Source organism: Phocoena sinus, chromosome 7, assembly GCF_008692025.1.
Source record: "Phocoena sinus isolate mPhoSin1 chromosome 7, mPhoSin1.pri, whole genome shotgun sequence".
In the NCBI taxonomy this organism is placed as follows: domain Eukaryota; kingdom Metazoa; phylum Chordata; class Mammalia; order Artiodactyla; family Phocoenidae; genus Phocoena; species Phocoena sinus.
The window spans coordinates 32,699,945-32,726,058 of record NC_045769.1 but is presented as its reverse complement, the minus strand read 5'-3'; the positions used below and the strand labels follow the sequence as shown (position 1 = coordinate 32,726,058).

The following is a 26,114-nucleotide window of genomic DNA, read 5'->3' as shown; positions in this document are numbered from 1 at the left end:
TCATAATTCCTTCGACCAGTTCCTTTAAGAGTTTAGTGCTGGGCACATGGTCACTTTTCCAATGAAGGGGTTATGTTTTCTTGTAACTCATTATTTATACTTTGCCTTCTCTAATTTTATGCCCTATTGTAGCAACTATCCCTTATTTCGGCTTATATATAAAAGTTCTGTGATCGTTTCTTTTGCTGTGTTGGTCTTTCTTTTATGCTTACTGTAATGGCTTATACAGGTTTGGGCTGTGTGTTTATGTGTACATAAAGAAAATATGTAAGTAATATGTAAGTGCCCCCAATCCCCAGGTATGATCTAATTGTTTTAATGGTTTTAAAAAAGTCTCAGGTTTTTCAAACAATTTAAAATATGTGTTTGTTATAAAATATAACTGTATATTAGTGCAAATAATAATGAAAAGTTACCCCTCTTTTCATTCTCCAGGGATTTATTAATATTTCTAGCAGGAAAATTTGAAGTTCCAGTTTGCCCTAAGTTTAGAATTCTGTTATTGTTGATTAGGTTTACATTCTTTTGTTTTCATTTCTGAATAAGATAATTATATTTCTAACTAAGCAGAATGAAAACAATGTTGAAAGAGGATTACATTCTCTAATAAATTTTCTTTTATTGGTATAACAAAGACCAGTTATATATAAAAAATAAGTGTCATATTTTGGGGTTTTTTGGTTATTTTGAAGTATAATTGGTAAGTATGAAATCTTCCTAGCTCATTTTTTGTTTGTTTGTTTGTTTTGTTTTGTGGTACGTGGGCCTCTCACTGTTGTGGCCTCTCCCGTCGCGGAGCACAGGCTCCCGACGCGCAGGCTCAGCGGCCATGGCTCACGGTCCCAGCCGCTCCGCAGCATGTGGGATCTTCCTGGACCGGGGCACGAACCCGTGTCCCCTGAATCGGCAGGCGGACTCTCAGCCACTGTGCCACCAGGGAAGCCCCTAGCTCATATTTTTAACAATTCAGAAAGACTCATTAAAAATTATTCAAAAGTAAAATATGATTAATTTCCATTTCTCTGAAGTTAAAAATAAGTAAATTCCAATATTGTCACTAATGTGCAACCTTTTTTTTTCTGTTATAGCTCCCTCAAGCAGTTGAAAAGGAAAGCAGATTTTGTAATTTTTCTAATATGCACCGGAAAAGTTCAAAACCTATTTTTGTCTTAAAAAAAAATAGTTAAAATGATTAGGTCACTACCTTGGCCAGTATTCGATTTGTTGCTTCATTTAGATATTTATTAGTTATGAACTTATAGATTCTGTTTCTTTTAAGATCTGTTGGTTGAAATGGGAGGCTTCAAATTTGTTTCAGGTTTCCTTCACACTTTAGGTAGTTTAGAAGGATAAATACCAGTGTTCAGATTTCTTAAAGTTGTATTTAATAATGTCATGATGGTTATCTTTCATTTCCATTTCTGTGTTACTACCTGGTTATTCTTTAGACAGGGTACATTGAAGTAGGTTTGGGGAGGAAATAGCAAAAGTATCTGTTAATTGATGCTTGAGCCAGGAATGGTGGCAAGAGATGTGAACAAAATTTTAGTGAAGTATTTTTCAAACTTTTTAAACTGCAACTCACAGTTAAAACTATATTTTATATTCCATCCAGTACACAATTTAATGTATGTATTTATATATATAACATATTTTAAGAAAAAATACCTTACTATGTGTATGTTGTCTGATATTTCTGTTCTTTTTCACTTAAATTGCTGCTCACATCTCACTAAATTGCACCTTGCCGTTTGAAAAATGCTGCTTCAGTGTATTAATTACCCGTGCTTAAATTCGCCCTCTCTCAGCAAATAGAAAACTGAGTAAAAACACATTGTTGTTATGTACTAAATTATATCCTGTTTTGAACATTTAATAAATAAAATAATGAAATATTTTACAAGCATTTTGTTATGAAAAAATATAAGTAGCATTGCCTCAGTAAACAAGTTTCTCTGTAAAAAATGATTCTTATTTTAACATTGTATTTATAGTTTAGGCCTCTCTTTTTTTAATAAAAATTATTTAAACACTAATAGAATTTATACTAATAGGTTATTTTTAAATGGAACCAGATTAATCACTGGGACTTTCTTTTTTTTGAGGATTTTTCTTTTTTTTTGGCTGCACTGCACGGCTTGTGGGATCTTAGTTCCCCAACCAGGGATTGAACCCAGGCCCTCAGCAGTGAAAGCATGGAGTCCAAACCAGTGGACCACCAGGGAATTCCTTCACTGGGGCTTTCTTAATAAGGTTAAGTCTTAATGGAGAGGGGAAAAATTAACATGTTTAGTCCAGAGGTTGGCAAACTTTTTCTGTAAAGGGCCAGCTAATAAATATTTTATGCTTTGCAGGCCATAAGGTCTCTGTTAGTACTACTCATCTCTGCCATTATATTGTGAAAATATGTAAGCAAGTAGAATGACCGTGTTCCAATAAAACTTTGTTTATGGAAACTGAAATTTGAATTCCATATAATTTTCACATGTCAAGACCTATTTTTCTTTTGACTTTTTTCAACCATTAAAAAAATGTAAACACCTCTCTTAGCTTTTGGGCTGTAAAAAATAGGTGGTGGGCCAAATTTGGTCTGCCAGCCATGGTTTCCCATCCCTTGCTTTAGCCTAGAAAGGGAGAAAGTCAGTATTGGTCCCAAAAGGAGAAGTTAGCAGTTGTGGTTAAGAATATGAATAATGATATTAAACCTCTTAAGTATTAATATTTTTATTTTTCTGGATATAAGAGCTATACATTTTTGTGTTGTGTTTATATTATATTTTGTAGACCGTTGATATTCATAAAGAAAAAGTTGCAAGAAGAGAAATTGGTATTTTGACTACCAATAAAAACACTTCAAGGACACATAAGATTATTGCTCCAGCCAACCTTGAACGACCAGTTCGTTATATTAGAAAACCTATTGACTATACAATTCTAGATGATATTGGACATGGAGTAAAGGTAAGTATAATTTTTGTCCAGCTTAAAAACAACAGCCCATAATGGAACTAACTCTTTAGAAAATTAAGCGTTTATCTTTTGTTTCCAGAGGATCAAGTCTTGGCCTACTTGTAGTTCTGAAGATTTCCTACCACTATGTTATCCTTCTTTCTTCTTAGTATTATGTTCTCAAGTTTTAAACAGTCATCTTTGACTGAATTGCTTTTGCTTAATCAGTTATGAAAATAACTCATATAGATCTGGAAATAAATGTGGTATTATATTTCTAATCTTTTAATGATTTAGTATGACTAATTAAAAATTATTCAGTATGTTATTAAAGTATTTGCTTTATCTCAAAAATATCAACAAACTTTTGACATTAGTTTTCAGAAAGAACATATATAAACAAACATGTACTTTGAATTTTTCTAAAACAAATTTATCTCAACATTTTGGGTGAGAATAATGTAGATAAAACTAATATGTGAACTAGTATTTCCACTGCTTTTGAGTAGATAGTCATTATATATTTTGGCTATCTTTTAAAATGTATTTAAGTGCCTGCTATGTATGTAAAGTATCATAATCACAACTGAGGAGCATATAACTTTCATTTAAATTGGTGTTCGTTCTTAAGAAACTATTCAGAGGTTCAGCTAAGTATTAGGTTATTTAAAGTTTGCATCTCAGCAGTGATTTGAAAGACAGTGACTTTTCAAATGTGATGCTGAATAAATACGTATATGCCTATAAGTGAAACTGTACAGTTCATGCAGTTGATTTGTGTCTAATATAAGCAAATTTAAATTTAAAAAATATACCTCACACGAGTATGGCTAGAAATCGGTTAAATCTAACTTTAATGTAGGTCTAGGTAAAAGAATATGTACGGTGTAAATTTATTTTTAAAATTTTTTTCTTTCTTACAATTTTGATATAAGCACTATTATCTGAAATTTGATATTTAATTTTATAATGAACACCTAATGCATTTAGTTTACAGTACTAATTAGAGCATGTTAAAATAGGATGTACAATTGGATGGATAATTAATAACTGAAATTTATTCTAACTTGGGAAAATCTTTTGAGATTTATTTGAGGCTAACAACTGCTAATGGAAAATTTTAGGATACTGAATGAATTTAATGATGAAAAGGCACTTAGAATATAAAACATCATGTTTGTACTTCCCCACTTATATAATAAAAAGGTGATCCCCCAATTCTTATTTAATCCTCAAGTAAATGTTCTTTAGGGAATCTGTAGTCCCTTTCATTTTTTTGTACATTTTAGTGTTTAGGGGTCACTAATTTGAAGAAATCTTTAATAAAGTTGTTTTTAAATAAAAGTGTCATATAATTTCATCACAAAACTCCTGTTCATGACACATTCTGCTTTAACCACTCTTTCTATGATCTACTGAAACATTATTTTTTAATGCTGAATGCTTAACTTGTTTTTTCTTTGTTTTTTTCCTTTCTCTTCACATCCTGAAGTTCCAACTAACTTTTCAATGCTTTTTTCCCTTACCTCTTTTATTTGCTCCATTTATGCATTAAGTGGTTGCTTAGATTTAAGGTAAGAGATTCCAGGGCTGGATTTCCATTCTTTGTTCTTATGTAGAATATTACATATGGGGAGTGAAGAGATATTTGGTACTTGGCCTTTTAAAACCAACAAATAGTTACTCTTTTTTATTTTATTTTATTTTTTTCATGAAACTTTGTGTGTCTTCATGTTCCATGAGGGCAGATGTTTTTGACTGTTTTGTTCATTGCCCTATCCTGTGTGCCTAGAACAGTGCTTGACACACATTAGACACTTAGTAAATATTTGTTGACTAAATGGTTATTTTGCAATGTCAATATATTTTGTGAAACTGAAATGTAAGTTACCCTATCATAAAATGTCATTATGAAATAAAATTAGCTGGACTTTGTAAATGTAGAAATTTTGTTTGGGATTGGAGGGCTGCTAATGTGCTTCATTTAACCCTCCCCCTGTGTAATAACCTTTTTATTCTATAAATGGTGTGCTTTATTATATACCTTGTGGCCACTATGTCATTATCTCTTGACTCTTAATCACTCTTAAAAAAATTGAAAATTGGAAAATATTCAGTGTTTTGGGTGTTTTTTAAGTTGCAGTATCATGTATTTTGCAAAAAACAAAATCTTTTTATTCAAATTGCTATATAAATTATATATTTCAGTATAAACTCACTTGAAGAGGTTTTCAAGCCGAGTATTATATGCAAAGCATCAAAAGCTCATGATAGTGTTTAACAAAATACAAGTTAAGAATTAAAGATATTTTCTTTTCTTGTTTCAGTAACATTTTAGTATTTTGGAGGGAAAAATGGGAAAAGACATTCAAGAATAATCAAGAAACCTGTCAGATAGAATGGTACTAAAATTATTGTCACCAAATCGATCATGCATTTCATTTTTGTTCTTTTTTTCTTAGCTGAATTCTATAATTCCTTTTCAAATATGTATTCTTACCATATACCCTGTTGTTTGCCATGTCTTCAGTGTAGAAAGTGATAACAAGAAGACAAGATGACTGAGATCTGAATCATTAACTAGCTACTAACCACGGCCACAGAAAGTTAACAGATCATGGTAGAGAGATGTGACTGGAGGAGCCCAGGCAGATGTACTTCATGTGTACATAAAAGTATATTGGAGTGTTGACTCCAAGCCCTCAGTTTTGGTGAGTGAGGAGATTCTTTCACATAAAATAGGTAGAATTAGACCAGAAGCTGTCTTTGTGGCTACCTTGGCTTTTTTCCCTTAAAGTCTGTATTCAGATTTTGGCTATTGATACATTAACCTCCAAAGTGATAGAAGTGCACAGAAAGATTAACTAAAGGAAAGACAACAACAAAAAAAATGGACCAGTTCTTTCCCCTTAAAGTTTAGACCAGCTTGCCTGAGGAACTATCCCTAGCTCATTTCTTCCAGACCCTACCAGGATTCCTTCTTGATCTTTCTGGGTTCAGGATCTGTTCTGTGTGAGAGGCCAGAGTGAGTGGGAAATGAGAGCTTCCAAGAAAGAAAGATCTAATAAGGGACATCACACTTGGATAAGATTCCTTAACATCTTTGCTCTTTGCACCAAAAAAGCTCCACTCCTTAGTACTGTGGCTTTATGTAGTTGTTTCTACTATATTGGGATGGGGTTGACAGGGTGAGAAGTATGTACCGTGAGGTCATCCTAGAAGGTAGAATGTGCCAGTCCTCTATCTCTTTCTTCTTATCTTTCTTTCTGAGTGTGTCTGTTGTCTCTATAAACTTGTGGCACGTAGTTAATAATTTTGGGTGAACCAAAACAAAATAGAGTGGAAAAAATATTCAGCATATAGCAAATCATTACTCTTTTTAATGTTGATGGGAAAAAATGAATTGCTTTAGAAGGTTGATTAATGGAATAATTGAGTATATTAAGATAGAAAATAGAATTTTAAAATGTTAAAGTTGGAAGGAACCGCAGATAGTAAACTAGTCCACTGGTTTTCCAGCTGAGATTTTTGGAGACCTGTGGATTATGTCAGGTGCCCTGGAAGTCTCCTGATATTTGATTTCCTCCTCAGCTCATTATGAGCTCTGTCTTTGCTCCCATTGTTGTCAGACTTGATGCCTTTCAGATATACTCTAAACACATATCATACTTTGGGACAAGACACATGGGATTTGACTCAGAAGAGACCTCCATGCTTAAAAGTTGAATTTTTAACCTTTTATACAGCATGTCCTGGTTGTGTTTAATGGTTGTTTTCATCTAAAATTTGGGTTAACTTTTTTCAGTCGAATGAGGAGTTGTAGAGTTTAATTCATAAGACCTTTGAAAACAACGTGGTGATATTTTTAAAGAAAAAGGTATAAAAAGCTGATGGATAGAATGCCATATTGGAGGGGTTTTAATATGTACCTGAGGCCAAAAGTGGAATGTACCTTGAACTGGGGTACCCTTTCGCCACTCTTTATTTTAATAAAAGAGTTTTAAGACCTTGTTACTGATGTGTTTGAAACAGATATTTCTGTTGAACGTTTAAAGTTGTCACTAACACAGCTAAGCTTAAGTACTTTTAAAATAAGTGTATTTAATGCAAAAAAAAATAAAGACTTCTGATCTGTTTTTGTAGTATTTATTTCAGATGAACATTGTACAAGCAGATTCTTAATAATTAATGAGGAGGGGTTAGGAGTTTCTTTTACAGTTAACACATTAGGAATACAACACTTCTGAAAATTTTGCTTGGGATCTTGAAGATCCATAACTTTATGTAAAAAATGGGCTAGCCTTTTCACTTTGCATGTGATCTTGTGTGTGTCATTCCCTACAGTACAGAAGGATGATAAATTGCCTCTCACATTTCTAGCTCTCGGGTACAGCTGAGGGTTCATTGTTAAGCATTTATTTGATACAACACTTGGAAGAAAAACTCCACAATAACAGCAACTTTTGGAAGACTCATCTGGGTTTGCCTATCAGTTCCAGACTTGAGCCACCAATTCTATCTTGTCAAAAGCCAGTTGTTAGAAACTGTTTTCAGAATCAAGCAGAAGTTTGTCCATCTTTATTCCTCTTTTCTTCTTCTTACTTTCTTTATTTGTTTTCCTCCCTTAATCCTAATCTCTTATTCCCTTATCTCTGTATTAGATTATTTTAGGACTCTTGGCACCTTAGGCTTTTTGTCTTTCTCTCTTGCTAAAAATTTTACATCTCTCCTGAAGTCATACTCGAATTCCTGATTTCAGCTTTGATCTCCTTCAGGGGATCTCCTGGTTCTTTTCCTACTGGCTCTGAGAATTGAAGTAGGAACATATATCCTCTGAGGAGAGGGATAAAGATCTCTAGGAAGCCAGAAAATTATGCACTGGATGGAACTAATGGGGAACGATACTGGGCATTGAACAAAAGCCTAGAGATGCTTGACCACAGCTGCTGCCCATTCTCACTACGCCACATCCAGACAACCTATACATACTACTCCTCTTCTCTTAGTATATTTAAATCTTGCTCTTTTTAAGACTTGTTAATACTCCAGCTCAGATTTTTCTCTGTGAAACCTTCTGTAGCCATTTTGTCTTACATTGATATTTCTTTTTTGGAGATTTCTATATAATTTGTAGATACTAATTTTTGTTTTAAACATGTGGGTCTTAGTTCTAAAATAAGTTCCTTAAAAGCAGAGAAATCATTTTACAGACCTTTGTCTTCTTTTATTTTTCATATTCTTTTACCCTTGTGCCTAGTAGTCTGGTGGTAGGTAGTTCAAATGAGGGATATACCACAGATATCATTTTAGAGTGTGTCTGTCACTGTTAAGTTGCAACAGGTCATCTTTTCGTGGGAGATTTCTTCATAGCAGAGGTGACGTGCTCTATGAACTAGAGATACCTGGCTGGCCAGCTTTATAAAAAATACTGGAGTTCACAGGGTACTGGAAATCACTAGGATTTGTAATGAGTGTTATATATGAAATACATGATACTATATATATATCAGGGTTCAAGGAGGGTATTGCATTTACCAAAAAAGGATAGAGCAGGAAAGATAGGAGCACTTTAGAAGCAGTAATAAGGTATAATAATTGGCCTGATGGTTGGTTCTAGTTGTAGTGATCTCCAGAGTCTGGGAGAGCAGACCACTCTGGTCATAAAGGAATTGCTCTTACTCTTGGTATTATCTGCATTTCTTAGTCCAGGCTGGTGGGAAACTATTTGAGTTGTGATCATGCATTAACCTTCATCACCTAAATGAAGTATTTCTTCTGTTTTGAGAGTTTGATTCTGGCAGGAAAAAAAAGGGGGCCTTTCCTGCTCTTTCTCCGTGTGCCTAACACCTGCTTCACTCAGTTCTCAATGATGACTTTTCCTTTGTGGCATCAAAAAATAACCACATTAATTGAATTATTGTTGGAATCAGCCACCAAAGTTTCATTCCAGTTCCCAAGTAAAACTTTGAAAAGTACCATGAGCACTCCTATTCATGATTCAGGACCGCTAACTACACGTTTATGTGCCAGATGATAGTTTTGCCTGTGTGTGTTACATTTTCTAAAGCTTCATGTGGAATTGCTATTATGGAGTGGGTGCAGTGTTGCTTTATCCTGAGTTTGTGCTATGTCCTCTCTCTCTAGTTAAGTTCCCCTTCCACACTCACAATTCAGTCATGTGTTTTGCTCCTTTTCAGGAAGCATTGTGTCCCCCTGTAACTTCCCTCAAAGTAGTTTTTAGAACCATGATGAGTATCCAGTAAGTCATTTTTTACCAAATTATTTTAGGTGTGAAATACAGTTTATTAACTTTTATCATAGGTGAGATCTATATTATAATAAGTTTTGTTTGGCAATTATTCCTGTTCTTTTCCCTTTTCCTCGAATTAGATGGCAGTATGTATATTCTGCATAGCATATTCATTGTTTTACTTAGCGTAGAAACATTTTTCACAAGGAAAGCTACCTTGAAGAAATATTGAATACTCTTTTAGCTTAATACAGAGGTAGCACAGCATCAGTGAAGTATAAAATAATAGATTAGTTGGACATTCCACAGGGACTCTGGTTTCTTAAGTGAATTAAGTTACTCATGCAAACCCCATTAACCAAACAAATAGAACCATTTAATGATTCTACAGATCATAAAATGTATCAAGTTTTATGTATAGAAATGTCCACCAGATTTTAATTTATAGATTGTTTATTTTATGTTTTGGGTAGATTAAAAGACTTATAGAGAAGATACTGCAATTTAAACAAAACACCTTATATACCCAAACCTTAAACAAATCAAAGTTGGAAAGCTGTTTTCAAGTATTTTAGCTATTCCATGTATAGAATAAAATTCTGTTTTACTCTTTTTCTGTCCCTGCTCCTTTTCCTTCCTGTTTCTAGCAAATTGATGTAGTTTAGTGTTTGGCTCACCTACTTCTCCTTCATCACTTAAAGTGACTTTGGGTTTTATGTTGTTTAAGGTTGAGCTTAAAGGACTTTGTTTACTATTTTTAAAAATCTTCTGGTATCATAAATTAAGATATACAGTTTTAAAAGCTATTCGTTATTTGTCATATTACTCCTAAAATTTTCCCCAAATGTGGATTAATTTTTTAAAACTTCTAACATTTTCATTTTAAGATACAATTATACCCTCTGCTTATTAATGAGAGGGAGAGCAAGGATAAGTTAATCTTTATTCTTCCTTGATAACCAGTTTGTTTTGTATTTGTTGTTTAAAAGCAATGACAAAAGGATTACAGATGAATGCTTAACTTCAAAAATATTGATATTTCAAAGGTATCATTTGTCATTAAAGATTGTTTTAACATCACACACAACTTGTTCACTGGGCTATTCATTTGAAAAGTTTGTTTCTTGATATATTATTTCTTGCCTATTCAGATAACAAGTAGTATTTTAGGATTTTTAAATATTCCCTTTAAGCCAGAGTTAATTTTGTCAGCCATAATACTCTGTATATAATTATGATTTGTTTTCTTAAAGTTTATATTTTAAAATTACAATTATAAGTGTATTCTGATTTCAGAAGTCTTGCAGTTTCATTTCATAAGTATAATTTGAATACTCTGGATGTATTCTTATTAGAAAAGTTAAGATCCTTTTTTGAAGTGTTTGGTAACCCAGAATATTAGGGGCTTAAAATAGGGTCAGGTATGAACATATGTGGTGAACATTATTAACTCTAACCAATTGGTAATCTCAAATAACTTGAGATTGCATTTGATCTATATTTGTGCATGACTTCTCTTAACTCTTTAAGGTACCCAGATTTCTAGGGCTTTCTGTGTAAGTGCTGACTTTCTCCTTTGGTGGCATCCATGGTTCCCAAATCACCCAACTTTCCCACACTTGCACTTTCAGTTGGGGATAGAATAGTGAGGAATCACAGCTTAGCTCTGATTTAGGACTATGTTACATCTTTTCTATGCCTAAATTAATCTTCATTTTGGGCCTGAGTGGGTTTAATTCCCATTGGAACTAGGACATTGCCAGTGGCCATTGTACCGCTCACAGTTGAGTGGGATACCTCAGCCCTACCTTTCTGGTTCAAATGTTTAGGAACATGCCTTAACTTCTGGCAGTTTTCAGGTAGGTGATTCCTTCATAAGAGAACATTAAAGAAATCTGACTTGTAAGGCTGATCCACAATTTTAAAAAATGGGATTTTCTCTGTATATGATATAACTTTATATTCTCTACTTACAATGGATCAAAACTAAAGTTGCATTTTTGGGGGGGGAAACATGTCTTTTGTTTTTTATGATAAACTTGCTATCTAAAAAACAAGGAATTGCTTAAAGGCATTATTGTCTGATTGAGTTACTCTTTATAAAAACTAAAGTTTTTATAGTTATCCTATTTGATTTCAATTGAATGTAGTATCTTATAGTCTAACCAGTGATCTGTTGGTGTGATGGCCTAATGGCAAATAAAGTCTTTGCATACAACTTTATAATCATTTGAAAATCTCACATTAGGAAGAGTCCTTTGAGTACAACTGTAGAATGATAGTAGAGTAGAAATTGCATATGAAATGCATGGCCTCTAATTTTTTTTCCTATTTAAACCTTCCCCTCCTTTGTTAAATAGCATAATGTTATTTCCTGAAAGTGCCACTTTGTTTCACTGCATACAGGTTAAATTGATTTTTCCTCAAAATTTTTTTAGGTGAGTACCCAGAACATGAAGATGGGTGGGCTCCCGCGTACAACACCTCCAACTCAGAAACCCCCCAGTCCCCCTATGTCAGGGAAAGGGACGCTTGGGTGAGTATGTAACTAAGTAATAATTGAAAACCATTTCATGTAGTGCTGTGTGGAAACTAAACAATATATATGTTTAAACTATTTTTTTTTTTTTTTTTGCGGTACGTGGGCCTCTCACTGTTGTGGCGTCTCCCGATGCGGAGCACAGGCTCCGGACGCGCGGGCTCAGCGACCATGGCTCACGGGCCCAGCCGCTCCGCGGCATGTGGGATCTTCCCGGACCGGGGCACGAACCCGTGTCCCCTGCATCGGCAGGCGGACTCTCAACCACTGCGCCACCAGGGAGGCCCTAAACTATTTTTAGATATTTGAAAAGAGAACATTTTCTTCCTAGGATTATCTTTTTTGTGTGTAACTTTTCCAAAAGGAAAACATCTTTTATACTTTATACCTGGGAAACATCTTTATACTTTAAAAATATTTTGTTTAGAAATTATTTTTCTAATGCATTTTAAATTTTAGGTAAATCCTAACCTGAGTTCATGGCTTATTATAAATTACACTCTAATTCCTATTTTCAGAAAATTTTTAGTCTTTTGTATTATAGTTGATTTTTCTTATTCAAACTAGTCTTCTGAAGAAAATACAGTGCCTAATACAGAAGTCTGTATATCTTGTGTTTTTATGAGAATACTGAGCTTTCATTCAGTCTACAGACTTGGGCTTCGGATTTGACTTTGGGAGAAATGGTCAATTGATGGAAAAGCTTGACTTTTTTCCTCTATAGCATCTTAGTATAAAAACTTGGTTTATCATGATCAAGATTTGTGATCAGGTGGGCATAATATCACCCGGAAGTGAGGTGACTAAAATCGTGGTCCAGCTCTGCTCCTGCTGTGTCGTGTTGCATAGTAAGCCTCTTAGCAGTTCAGTTTTTTCATCTGTAAAAGGGGGTAATTTGTCCTTTGTCAACTTTTCAGAGTCACTGTACCATGAATTGGATATTTTTTAAATGTGTAAGACAAAATGCTTTGACTACCATTGGCTTTGTGATATATGCTTAAAAGTTTTTAATTGGCAATCTTGATTTTTGGCCCCCTCACCAAAAAAAAAAAAAAAAAAAAAAAGCAAAAAACAAAAAACCAACCAAACAAAAGAAACAAACAAAAAACCCTAGCAACTTAATCAAGCAAAGAAAGATGATATTGGAGGAGGAATTATAGTTAGGAGAGTGTGAAACAAAAGAATAAAAATGATTTCCAGCCAGGAATAGGATGATTTTATTCAGGGTAGACAAAAAATTCTGCTTAGATTAGAGAGGAAAGAATCCAGTAGCTTAAATAAGGTTTAAACTTCAGGGTAGAATGTAGATGATGTGTGGTAGGTTATAATTGTACAGGGTAAGAGTGGAGAATCAGGTCAAGAGGAAATATTTATTTTCCTGTGGAATGTCTGTATTTCTATCATGTATAGTATCTAATGGATTTTATTAGGTTTTGAATCAAGATTGTTAGCAAGATAACCCTAGTAAAATAAAATTTTCTGTTACTCCCCAATTTTAAAGATTTACTCATACACTAGTATTTGTTTTCCTTGTGTATTAGCAAGGGCTCTGCAGTGTCTTCGGAGACCAGAGTGGCTGGGCACCACTAGCCGTTTGATGGTCACAGCCTGGCTTTTTCGCGGTCTTTGCCCAGCTACCGTGTTTTGTCCTCTGCCCCTAGTTTTTTACCTTTTTTTTTTTTATCATTGTCTTCATTGTATGGTTCTCAGCAAAGGTTTTTTTTTTCTTGCATGAAACAGAACATTTTTATTGTCTGGGAAAAATTGGAAATCAATCAGTTTCGTATTTTATGGTGTTTTATGTTTACATCATAACTTCAGAGATGCCCAAACGTTGTTGTGTTTTATTTTATGTTTTAAAATAAATTTATTATTTATTTTTGGCTGTGTTGGGTCTTTGTTGCTGCATGCGGGCTTTCTCTAGTTGCAGCGAGTGGGGGCTACTCTTCGTTGCAGTGTGCGGGCTTCTCATTGCGGTGGCTTCTCTTGGTGCGGTGCACAGGCTCTAGGCGTGTGGGCTTCAGTAGCTGTGGCACACGGGCTCAGTAGTTGTGGTGCACGGGCTTAGTTGCTCTGTGGCATGTGGGATCTTCCTGGATCAGGGCTCGAACCTGTGTCCCCTGCATTGGCAGACAGATTCTTAACCACTGCACCACCAGGGAAGCCCCTTTTTTGTATTTTAAATCCAAGGTCCTAACGTTCCTTTTTCTTTCTTTGACCCAGTATCTTGTCTAGTGCCTGTTATTTATTTTTAATAATGTGTATTAGAGAGGAATTGTTTATGCAAGAAGATTTTGAGCGTAGTAGACAGGGTCATTGCAGAGTAATCTCATCCAGAATCAATGAGCCAAAACTCGAGTGGTCCAGGAGAACAGTATTTAAAGGAACCTTGGGAGCTTTTTGGGAAGTGAATTATTGAGAAATACATAAGTCAGGTGAGCAACATCATTTTAGGAAAAGAAAGCTCTTTAATTTTCACATCTTGAGATCCAGTTAAAGACCAGAATCTCATCTACACAATATCAGTTTCGTGTCAGTTGAGTATTTATCATTGTCATGAACTTATTTGGAAACTTAAAGATGAGAACTAACTCAATAATTACTAGTGTTCCAGTGTGCATCCTATTTGCTATCATATTTCCTTTCTTGCTCTTCTCATTCTTTCAAAAGGAAATTTTGAAAAAAAGAGGGAGATATGCTAATGAAATCCAGTCTGTTTTGTACTTCAAATAAGGTAGAAAGACTTAGGTGATCTTTTTTTCCTTCTCTCCCTTTTAAATGTTGAACTGTGAAGAGGGTAAGAGGTAAGAGCAATCAAGGTGAAAGCTGAAGGAGGATGTGAAGTGAGAATGGAAGGAGATGAGATTAAATTATATATTTCTGTGTGTGGACGTGGTTTTATTTCTGTACCTTATAGAAAGGGAAGTGACTTGTTAGGGTTGCTATTGATCATCAGTGTGGGGGTTGTGGAGCCATGTTCTAGACTGATTTACCCTGTCTGAGTTTTTGGTTAGGGAGAGAGAGGTGAGGAGGATAATTAGTGCATTTATGCAGTGCAGTTGGGGGAATTTGACATGGCACTAAAATAATTTGAACTCATCTAAGAAGAGAGTCTGGGAAACATTGGCTTATCTGGTAGTAGAATCTTCATGCTCTCAGAATGAATGAACAAAATCGCATTAGCAGAGGGAAATGAAGTTGGAGACTAAAATACAACAATATGTATCAAAACCCTAATGGAGAAGTGATACTTAAGGGAAGACTGAAATTGGTAGCTGGGTTTTATTAAAACATGTTCTACTACCTCCGAGTACAAACTGTATTTCACTACTGGCAGCTCTGAATTGATTGTGCCGAAACTTGCTAATCACACAATACATACGCTCTTCTTTTTGTAGGCGGCACTCCCCCTATCGCACACTGGAGCCAGTGCGCCCTCCAGTGGTACCAAATGATTACGTACCTAGCCCAGCCCGTACTATGGCTCCCTCGCAGCAGAGCCCTGTGAGGACAGCTTCTGTGAATCAAAGAAATCGAACTTACAGGTATTTTCTCTACCTTAGCGCAAAATGTGATGGTCATAGTACCATAATTTGTTCAGATAACTTCAGTTAAATCTCTCTCATTTTCCAAGCACTAAGTTCTTTTCCTCACTCTGCTCCCCCAAACCTCATCTGATTCTACCTCTCTCTTCTCATGTTCTGATGCAACTTTGAGCAGCCAGGAAGTTGAAAGAGGACAGTCATCTCAAAGTGCAGATTTCTCTGCAAGATTAATAGTTATTGTTGACCTGAAAAAAAAAATTGACCAGATGTGGGAAATTTCAAGTTGTTTTTTGGTGGAACTTTACAGATGAAAAACTATATGCAATAAAACATTAATATGGGATAGTATATCATGATATCATTACAGATAAAATTAATCAAATAATTTGTTCAGGAAAACTTTTTATTATAAAAGAGGTTTCTTCAGACAGCCATTAAACTGGAATAAGAGAAAGTAATACTATTTTTATGTGTCAAGCCCCATGATTTATCACTATGTTTATGGAGAATTTTTTTTCTTTCTCAGTTTCTTTAATACATGCTTATTAAAAGGTAGCCAAAACAAGTTTCTTGAACTCAGCTCTTTTCCTTACTTTATTAAGAAATTCATCTTTTAAGCGAAGGGCTTTTGAATTATCATTTTGTAGCTATATTCATTTCAGAAAATTCTGGAAAATGCTGGCGGTATCTTGCTGTATATCAATACTCACGTTTTGGTGGCTCCTGTTTCTTTAGCAGCAGCGGGAGTAGCGGAGGAAGCCACCCTAGTAGTCGGAGCAGCAGTCGGGAGAACAGTGGAAGTGGGAGTGTGGGAGTCCCCATTGCTGTTCCTACGCCTTCTCCTCCCAGTGTCTTTCCAGGTAAAACATGAATTGTGCTTCATCTTCACCTTGCTGAGTTTGGATTCTATTTCTGATTTAATTACACTGGGCTTTCTTCATAATCAGGGTTTTTTTCCCTCGAAGACTCTGTAAATGCTGAAAAATCTTTATGCGTTTGTTATTTTTAACCAAATGATTTGTGAGTTTATGTTCACATACTTCTCTGTTATTTGGTTTTGTGTCTTTGGTGCTTTGGCGTAGTTGGTGCTTTGAGTTGAGGTTTCACCGGAATGAGTTACATGTTTAATTCCAGCTGGTGTTATGACAGTGCATGCCTTTGGGCACAGTGGGGTCTCAGTGTGAGAACCATATTGGTAGCAAAGGATTGAGCAGATATAATTTTGACAGTTCAATCTCATGAGAACTTGATAGTCACTGAAATGCTACGCTCTTTTGTCTGAAACAGAAAAATGTACTTCTTTAATCTGAGGACACAAAGTTAAAATTTAGTTTTAAAAACATGACAGAAAAGACGTAAGGATAGAATATTACATATTTAACTTACTTAAAATAACAAATAGATATACCTTTTTAAAAATCATGAAAAAGTTATTTTTGTAAATTCTTTTTTACTTGATAAGATATTTATGTCTGAAATATTTTCTGATTTGTATACTTCAAAATGGAATACTGTCATTTTGTAGTGTGTTGTGTTTCATTTTGTATACTATCAATATTTACAGAATGTTAAAAATAACAATATAAAGGGAGCACTTTTCTTCTAGAATAGTGGCTATCAGGTAAAAAGGAATGCTTTTAATGAATTTAAAATCCTGTACATTACCCTTAGCATCTTGAATTATTTGCTGCAAACCTTAATAATCCTTTAACATAATAAGCTCATTCTTTTTTTTTTTAACGCTCTCTTCTATTCTTTGGTTATTGATAAGCACCGAGTATCTAACATTAAGTTCTCTAATGCCGTTTCTAATCCTGCCTGATGGAACTGCCTCATTAATGCTGCCTCTTACTCCTCTTTCCCCTCAGCCCCTGCTGGCTCTGCTGGTACTCCTCCCCTTCCTGCTACTTCTGCATCTGCCCCTGCCCCTCTTCCTGCTACTGTCCCTCCCTCCACTGCCCCAGACACTGCCGCTGGGGGTGCCCAGACCCTTGCTGATGGCTTCACTTCTCCAACTCCCCCTGTTGTTTCTTCCACTCCCCCTACAGGTGAGTATTGGTTTATTCTTTGGCAGGCAGATCCAGTTGTCTGGCTCTTCTCTTACCTGGAACTCTGGCTTTATGATTTTTGTTTGTTTGTGGTTTGTATTAAAAAAAAATCTGAAGAATAATGTGCTAACTAGAAAATGGCATGTGACCGAAGAATAGAATTTCCTGAGGGAATCAGGGTAAGGTTTCTCATTTTTCTAGTAGAATAGCACAAATACACATTTTTTATTGCTTGAATTTTATTTACTAGAGATTTGCAAATTTAGTATGGAGCTGTCTTCTCTACAGTTATTTTATTTTATTTTTTTTTGGCTGTGCCGTTGGGCACGTGGGATCTTAGTTCTCTGATCAAGGATTGAACCCATGCCTCCTGCATTGGGAGCACAGAGTCTTAACCACTGAACCTCCGGGAAGTCCCTACTATACAGTTTTGAGAAGTTGTTATTAGAAGTATTCTTTGTTACAGGTTATGTCATTAATAAAAGAAAAGTATGACAGTAGTTTTAAGGTATATTTTATAGGAAATATTTGATATAACAGTTTGAAAGTACAAGTCTATTATAACAGAATTTGTTGCTTATTATAGCAGCACTGGAAACACATAGTTAGGGGGCTTTTTAAGGATTTCAAGTTTATTTGTAATTTAAGATTGACTGGTGTTTTACTGTTTTAAAATTGCAACCTAAAGTTTGTTTTCATGGCTAAGGAGAAAAAGGCTCAATTGCTACAAAGTATATTTTCAAAGTTAATAGTGATGCTGGTTTAGTAAACAAGTTCTTATCTACTATAAAAATGTATGTGTTTGGACACACATCACCGTAGCTGGTTAATAAACTACTTCATAGAATATATATGCAGTGCTGCTGCTGTATCTAGGTGTTTAAGTGTTTTAAAAGACATCTTAAAAATCCATGTTAATCCATTCATTTTGGATGGTGTTCTATGGCATAGCTTCTGTAACAGTACTTTTTAAGAAAAGCTTTCTGCAGTGCGTGTATGTAAACATGAGCTGTCCTTTGATCTACATACCACTCTGTTAGGCCACTCTAGCTAGTTAAATATAGAAATCTTGTTATGCTCCTGCATCAGTAGAGTAAGGAATACATCTTGAAATCAGTTGTAGGCCCAGAAAGGACAAATCACCCTCACATAGAGTCAACATTTTAGTAATTAAATTATAATTTAATAACAGGTGCTGGTTCCTAGTCTGCACTGAATCAACATTTGTTGTATGAGTGAATAATTACAGTTTTTTAACAAAAAGCAAAGTAAATGCCTTATTAACAACATATCAATATAATCTCTTTTATGTAGTATCTTTGAATCACCCACCGAATACTTTTTTTTCTTTTCTTTTTATTAAGGTATAATTTATATACAGTAAAATTCACCCTTTCTAGTATGGACTAATGTGAGTTTTGACAAATGTATACAGTGATATAACCACAGCTACAGTCAAGGTATATAGAACAGTCCTATCATCCCTAGATTTCCTCCATGCCCCCTTTGTAGGCAGTCCTTCCATTTCACTCTTAGCCCCCGGCAACCTCTTGATCTGTTTTTTTTTTTTCTCTCTCTAAAGTTTGCCTTTGTAAAAATACCATAAATGGAAGCATATGTAACGTAACTTTTTGGGTCTGGCTTTTTGGCACAGTGCATTTGAGATTTATGCATTATTACATGTTTTGTTATTTCGTTCCTTTTTATTACTGAGTAGTGTTCTATTGAATGGATTTACCACAGTTTGTTTATCCCTTTCCCAATTGAGGGACATTTGGATTTATTTCCAATTTTGGGTGATTATGAAAAAACTGCCAAATACATTCACACACAGACTTTTGTGTGAGCATAGGCTTTCATTTCATTTGGGTAAATACCTAGGGAGTAGTATTGCTGGGTTGTCTGGTAAGTGAATGCTTAACTTTATAAGAAATTGCATAATTGTTTTCCAAAGTGCTTGTACAATTTTGCATGCCCACCAGCAGTGTGTGAGACTTCCAGTTGCTCTGCATACTTGTTAGCACATGGTATTGTCATTATATACATATATACACACATGCACACATATATATATGTATATTTAATTTAGCCGTTCTCATAGGTGTATAATAGTTTCTCATGTGGTTTTGACTGACATTTCCCCAATGAATAATGATGTAGAACATCTTTTTCATGTATTCATTTGCCATCTTCTTTGGTGAAATGTCTGTTCAAATGTTTTTGCTTCCCCTCACACACCTTTTTTTTTTTTTTTTTTTTTTTTTTTTGCGGTACGCGGGCCTCTCGCTGTTGTGGCCACTCCCGTTGCAGAGCACAGGCTCCGGACGCGCAGGCTCAGCGGCCATGGCTCACGGGCCCAGCCGCTCCGCGGCATGTGGGATCTTCCTGGACCGGGGCAAGAACCTGTGTCCCCTGCATCGGCAGGTGGACTCTCAACCACTGCACCACCAGGGAAGCCCCACACACCTTTTTAATTGGGCTTTTTGTTTTCTTATTGAGTCCTTTTATATTCTGAATATGCCTTTTATTAATTGTGTGATTTGCAAATATTTTCTTCCATTTTGTGACTTACCTTTTCATTCTCTTAATGGTATCTTTTAAAGAGCATAAGTTCTTTATTTTGACGGTCTCGTTCATTGCTCTTTTTTTTTTTCTTTTTTCTTTTGGGGATTGTGCTTTTAGTGTTGTGTTTATAAACTCTATCTTACACAGGGTCACAAAAGATTTTTGTCTTGTTTTCTTCTAGAAGTTTTTAGTTTCAGGTTTTTATAGTTAGGTCTATGGTAATTAAACTATAGTTTGTTTTTCAGCTCAAAGCAAAATAAATGCCTCATTAATGGTTTGAATAGAGTCTTTATTATGTAGTGTCTTTGGATCACTGATGGCTTATAACATGGGAGGTTTTAGACTGGATCTAACTATATAAAATTCATAATGGTGTTAAATATCAGAGTTTTTAACTTGATTATTCTAGGTTTGTATTAGGGTGTTACAGATTAGTGCCTAAAATGCCAGTAATGTGTGATTCAAATGACAAAATATACCTTCTAAAAAAATAGCTTATTAGTTTACATGCTTTTACATTTTTATCATGGCTATATAAATTGACAGTGGATTATGCTTGAGCTTGACTACTCAAGATTTTTATACAACAGAATTGAGTTTTGTCGTATGTATGAAGAGTAAATCCTATAGCAGCTCTTGAGTGCTTCTATAATATTCTTTATATGAGTATCCATATGAATCCAAGTTTGATAAATTTAACAGTTCCTGAAGATCAGTTTTAGTCACGTAAAACCATTTTACAATCATGGAAAAGAAGAAAAATTGTTGTGTTTTTCTCTTTTCGCCTCTTCCCTTCCCTTCTTCCCTTGTCCTTTCTCCTCTCCTTTCCCCTCCCCTCCTCCTTTTCTTCCGCTCACCTTTCTCTTCGTCCTCTTCTCTCCCTCACTCTTCCCCTTCCCCCATTCCTCCCCCTTCTTCTCTTGCCTGCTCTCTCATGGGTGCTCTAGTCCTTGGTCTGTCTGTACAGTAGGCCTTTAACTAATGACTTTAAGTAGAAGTGGAGTCAAGATAAAATTTAGGAACAGGATTGAACTAGGCAATTGGATGGATTAGGAAAGAGGTCTTCTGTTGGCATTAGTTGTTGAAGTGCTCTCAGAGAACAAAATGTATGAAATTGCTGATAAATATGAACACGTTCAGGATGATACTAAAAATTAGGTATTTTTGATAACACTTTTTGTATCTTAGCTTTTTTTCATAATTGTAAATTTGTTAAACTCTAATTTTAAGACAAAATAATCTAACTTTAGAGAAGGATATTTTTGATTGAAAAATGTGATTTGGAATTATGTCACTTGACCTTTTGCTGAAATATTTTATGATTTCATTGAAACAAATTGGCTTGCTACCTTAAATTTATTACTATTATTATTATTTTGGAATAAGACTGTGTGTCAAACATTTTTTCTTTTTCTTTTCTAAACGTTTTTCTCATCTTGTTGAGTTTAGTTTTCAGTGTTTAATTGCTGGTGTTTTTTGGGAGGAAGTGAGCCATAAATTTTATTTTGTTTTATTATTATTTTTTTTCAAATTTATTTATTTGTTTTTATTTTTGACTGTGTTTGGCCTTCGTTGCTATGCGTGGGCTTTCTCTAGTTGCAGCAAGTGGGGGCTGCTCTACGTTGCAGTGCATGGGCTTCTCATTGTTGTGGCTTCTCTTGTTGCAGAGCCACGGGCTCTAGGCACACGGGCTTCAGTAGTTGTGGCCTGTGGGCTCAGTAGTTGTGGCTCGCGGGCTCTAGGGCGCAGGCTCAGTAGTTGTGGCGCATGGGCTTAGTTGCTTCATGGCATGTATGTGGGATCTTCCTGGACCAGGGCTTGAACCCCTGTCGCCTGCACTGGCAGGAGGATTCTTAACCACTGTGCCACCAGGGAAGCCCCCCATAAATTTTAATTGTCATTATTTTGAAACCCTATCAAATTACTAATTTAATAAAATCATATTATTAATTAGTAACCTATTTAGATATAGTTTTTCCAAACCTAATCATAATTTTATTTACCTACTTTCCTGCTTTTGCACTTGGATATACTGTCAACTGAGCAATAACTGTCACCTTGCATTAATATTTGTCAGATGGCAATTAAATTAGCTAAATATTGTTATTTTTAATAATCTTATTAAGATTCAGGCATTGTACCTAAAGTATTTCATTGTCTGAGATAATTTTTTTTTAGTGACAAATTTATGTTCTGTCCCTTTTCCAGGTCATCCTGTTCAGTTCTACAGCATGAATAGACCTGCCACTCGCCATACTCCCCCAACAATAGGGGGCTCTTTGCCCTATAGGCGCCCTCCTTCCATAACTTCACAAACAAGCCTTCAGAATCAGATGAACGGAGGACCTTTTTATAGCCAGAACCCAGGTTAGATTTTCTTTTGCAGTCTGTGGAATATATCTAATTAAAAATCTTCAATTACACAGGAAAAAAACTTTAATTGCAAATGACTAGTACATGGTAGGTGGTTAGTACTATTTGTTGAATGAGTGGAAGAATGAATACAAGGTTGCTAATACTGTATTTTCTAGTTCTTTTTTTAAAAATCAACATGGTTTCCATATAAAGTTGCAGAACTTAATTTTTTTTTTTAACAGTTTTAAATTTACTTATTTAATTTTGGCTGTGTTGGGTCTTCGTTTCTGTGCGAGGGCTTTCTCTAGTTGCGGCAAGCGGGGGCCAGTCTTCATCACGGTGCACGGTCCTCTCACTATCACGGCCTCTCTTGTTGCGGAGCACAGGCTCCAGACGCGCAGGCTCAGTAGTTGTGGCTCACGGGCCTAGTTGCTCCGTGGCATGTGGGATCCTCCCAGACCAGGGCTCGAACCTGTGTCCCCTGCATTGGCAGGTAGACTCTCAACCACTGCGCCACCAGGGAAGCCCGGAACTTAATTTTTTTGAACGGAATCTTTTTTAATGTGTTAGTGATTATTTGTTTTTTAAAATAATATTGTGCTGAACAGTATTTCCTTCTTATTTAATCAGATACCCTTGCTCTATGAATAGCAAATAATGAAAGTTGAGCATACATGAACAGAGTTTTTAAGTGGCAAAGGAAAAGGGAAATGACATTTTTGAAGCTGCTTTATGGTGGGCAGTTATACTATCTTTTCCAATTCTCCTACCAAACCTATAATGGAAAAACCGGGACTTGGACAGATTGATCCAGATATAACAGTCACCTTTCAGTTGCATCATGCACACAGAAGAACTAATCTGGCATATATTTAATACTAAACATAATCATTTGTTTTGCTTCTTCCCCAGAGAGGGTAAGAGCAGATATTATACTCCGTGACTACTGTGGACGTGTTATGTGAACTTACTGTGTTTTTCTGGATTTTTGCCAAGAGGCCAGTAAGCCCATGTGTGATCACCTGTAATATTAGGGGACAGCCCATTCCATCTTGGATGAGCCCTGAATTGTATGGAGCTGAAATCTGTCTACCTTTTAGTGAAACCTTGTTATATCCTTTGAAATCTTGCAGAAGAAATTTTATCCTCCTCTTACATAAACAGAGCTTAAAGAATGCTTTTATATTTTTATATCATTTGATTCTTAAAATCATGTGATCGTTTTCATCTGTATTTTACAGGTGAGGAAACAGGCTGAGGTATCAAGTTAGGATTTGAATTTAGGTCATCTGACTCAAAGTTCCATGTTATTTCCATTGTACTATCCTATCCTACCTACCTTCATATTAAAAAAAGTCTTTCTCTTACCCTCCCAAGGGTAGGAGGGTGGGATGGAGGATGCCAACATTGTAATGTAAAGTGCATGAGAACCTGAGACCTTGTCAGTTTTTTAATCTGTTATATCCTGGGAATAGTGCTCAGTAACTACTTGTTGAATGTGAAATGAATCTCTTGTTAACTTTATTCAGATCCCCTCATTGTTTTGGGTCCCTCTTGTAAATTAAATACCATAAATGACTATATAGTCTAACCAGTGCACACTGTAGTGTGATTACCATCTGCCTATATGGAAATAGACTTCTTTTTTAAAAAATTTACATTAGATTATTTAATTTGAGAAATATACATGTGCATTGTTTTACCCAGCGATCACATTATGAGTCTTAAAAAGGAGTAGTTTTTCTTTTCCTAGTAGTTAACTATGACCAAATTAAAATCTATAACCTTAAAATTTGGGGGGTTATTCTTCTCTTATTTGTTTTTAAATTTTGTTTTACTGAAGTATAGTTGATTTACAATGTTGTGTTGGTTTCAGATGTACACTAAAGTGATTCAGTTATACATATATCTATCTATCTCACTGCTGTCTTTGACCACACTTAATGATTTTGGGTGTGCCATTCTTTTTGACTCATTTTGAGCTCCATTTTGACAAATACGCCTGTCTTTTCTCACGTTCTACTTTTAAATCATGTGTTCCAAACCCATATTTGTACAGGTGCTATTTTGTACTTAAATGAATATTTTATTTTTAAATTTTAATTTGTTAGATATGGCCTGTTCATAGCGCTGCTGAAGATAAGCTCTCTCCCTGACCCTCTTGGAAGTCTTGACAATTATTTCTTATGACCCTTATGCCCTTCCTTACCCTTAAATAGAGTTTTGAAAGAATGGTGTCAGTCCAAAATTCTGTAATGGAGCTGAGAGGTGCTTTACTGTTACAGCTTGGGACCAAGTGTACATGATATTCAGAAAGTATATACAAGGGTATTTCATGCTGTATCCATGTACATACCAAAATACTGGTCTTATGAGAACCCTGATTAAAAATTCCACCTCTTGGTGGAATTTATTTGAAGGCTATTTAAATGTGTTTTAAGTACATATTTTAATACTTCTTTGTAAGTCTGATTTTAACATACGTGAAAGTATATGTTAAAGTAGAAAAATAACCTACTCTAAGGAATGATGTTAATGAAAGTATTTTTCACACTCATGGGAAGTATAAAGTGAATTGAGTTTTTTTTTTAACATCTTTATTGGAGTATAATTGCTTTACAATGGTGTCTTAGTTTCTGCTTTATAACAAAATGAATCAGTTATACATATACATATGTTCCCATATCTCTTCCCTCTTGCGTCTCCCACCCTCCCTATCCCACCCCTCTAGGTGGTCACAAAGCACCAAGCTGATCTCCCTGTGCTATGCGGCTGCTTCCCATTAGCTGTCTATTTTACGTTTGGTAGTGTATGTATGTCCATGCCTCTCTCTCGCTTTGTCACAGCTTACCCTTCCCCCTCCCCATATCCTCAAGTCCATTCTCTAGTAGGTCTGTGTCTTTATTCCTGTCTTACCCCTAGGTTCTTCATGACATTTTTTTTTCCTTAAATTCCATATATATGTGTTAGCATACGGTATTTGTCTTTCTCTTTCTGACTTACTTCACTCTGTATGACAGACTCTAGGTCCATCCACCTCATTACAAATAGCTCAATTTCATTTCTTTTTATGGCTGAGTAATATTCCATTGTTGAGCTTTCAGCATAATGTGTGAGGCAATTTCGTTTGTTTGTTTTCATGTACTTCTCTCAATTAAGTTCTGCCTTTCTTCTCCGGGGATTTGGTAACTGTTTAAAGAGGCTGGCTACAACTTAGTTGAATAATCAGAGTGCTTTTTTCTAAACTAAAAAAAAATTTTAACTAAATTATGTTCTTTGAAAAGTTCTTCTTGCAACACTTAATGCTTTGTAAGCCAGTATTCGAAGGCTGTTAGATGCACTTTCATTTTATTTGCATTAGATTATTATGTAAGTCTCTTGTATTATTACCACTGGTCTTACAGTGGTCCTTGTTTTTTCATATTTAAAATGAGAAAATTTGTTGTGCTTTCTCAAGTAGCTAATTCCCTGGTTTAACAGTGATCCCAGATTTGTGTTTTATGAGCATACTTTTTGCAGCTGGAGGCTTGACATGGATTTGTGCTTCTGAGGAAGTCAGCTGACAGGCTGGGATTCATGTGACTGTAAATTCAGTGAGGTTTTCTGTGAGATGTAAATCTAACAGCACTGCTACTATATTTGGTTTGAGTTTGAAATGACGTTATAACATAGGAATTAAAATATGGAGCACCCGGTGTGTAGTGCCAAGTCCTAAGAGCACAATAACTGTTTTCTAATGAGATTATTTCAGAAGCAAGTTAATGAAAGGAACACTTCATTCAGAACATAAAATGAATGCTATTTGGTTCTCATTGTTTCTTAATCTAATCCAGCCAAAGAAATAGGAATACTAGTTTATCATT

At 35.2% G+C, this 26,114-nt stretch overlaps 1 protein-coding gene across 16 annotated transcripts in view; it reads left to right on the top strand.

The window, feature by feature from the left end:
• ABI2 (abl interactor 2) overlaps window positions 1–26,114 on the top strand; it is a 101,687-nt gene that overhangs the window by 53,671 nt on the left and 21,902 nt on the right. For 12 of the 16 annotated variants that reach the window (XR_004350707.1, XM_032637320.1, XM_032637313.1 and 9 more), the window contains exons 3-7: window positions 2,785–2,961; window positions 11,638–11,735; window positions 15,137–15,283; window positions 16,019–16,143; window positions 22,105–22,263. Coding sequence is in view for 15 of the 16 variants with exons in the window: in XM_032637320.1 (XP_032493211.1) it covers window positions 2,785–2,961; window positions 11,638–11,735; window positions 15,137–15,283; window positions 16,019–16,143; window positions 22,105–22,263 (706 nt within the window). In the remaining variant the exon portion in view is untranslated. The remainder of the gene's footprint in view (window positions 1–2,784; window positions 2,962–11,637; window positions 11,736–15,136; window positions 15,284–16,018; window positions 16,144–22,104; window positions 22,264–26,114) is intronic. The other 4 variants (XM_032637318.1, XM_032637327.1, XM_032637312.1 and 1 more) reach the window with 1 other exon arrangement.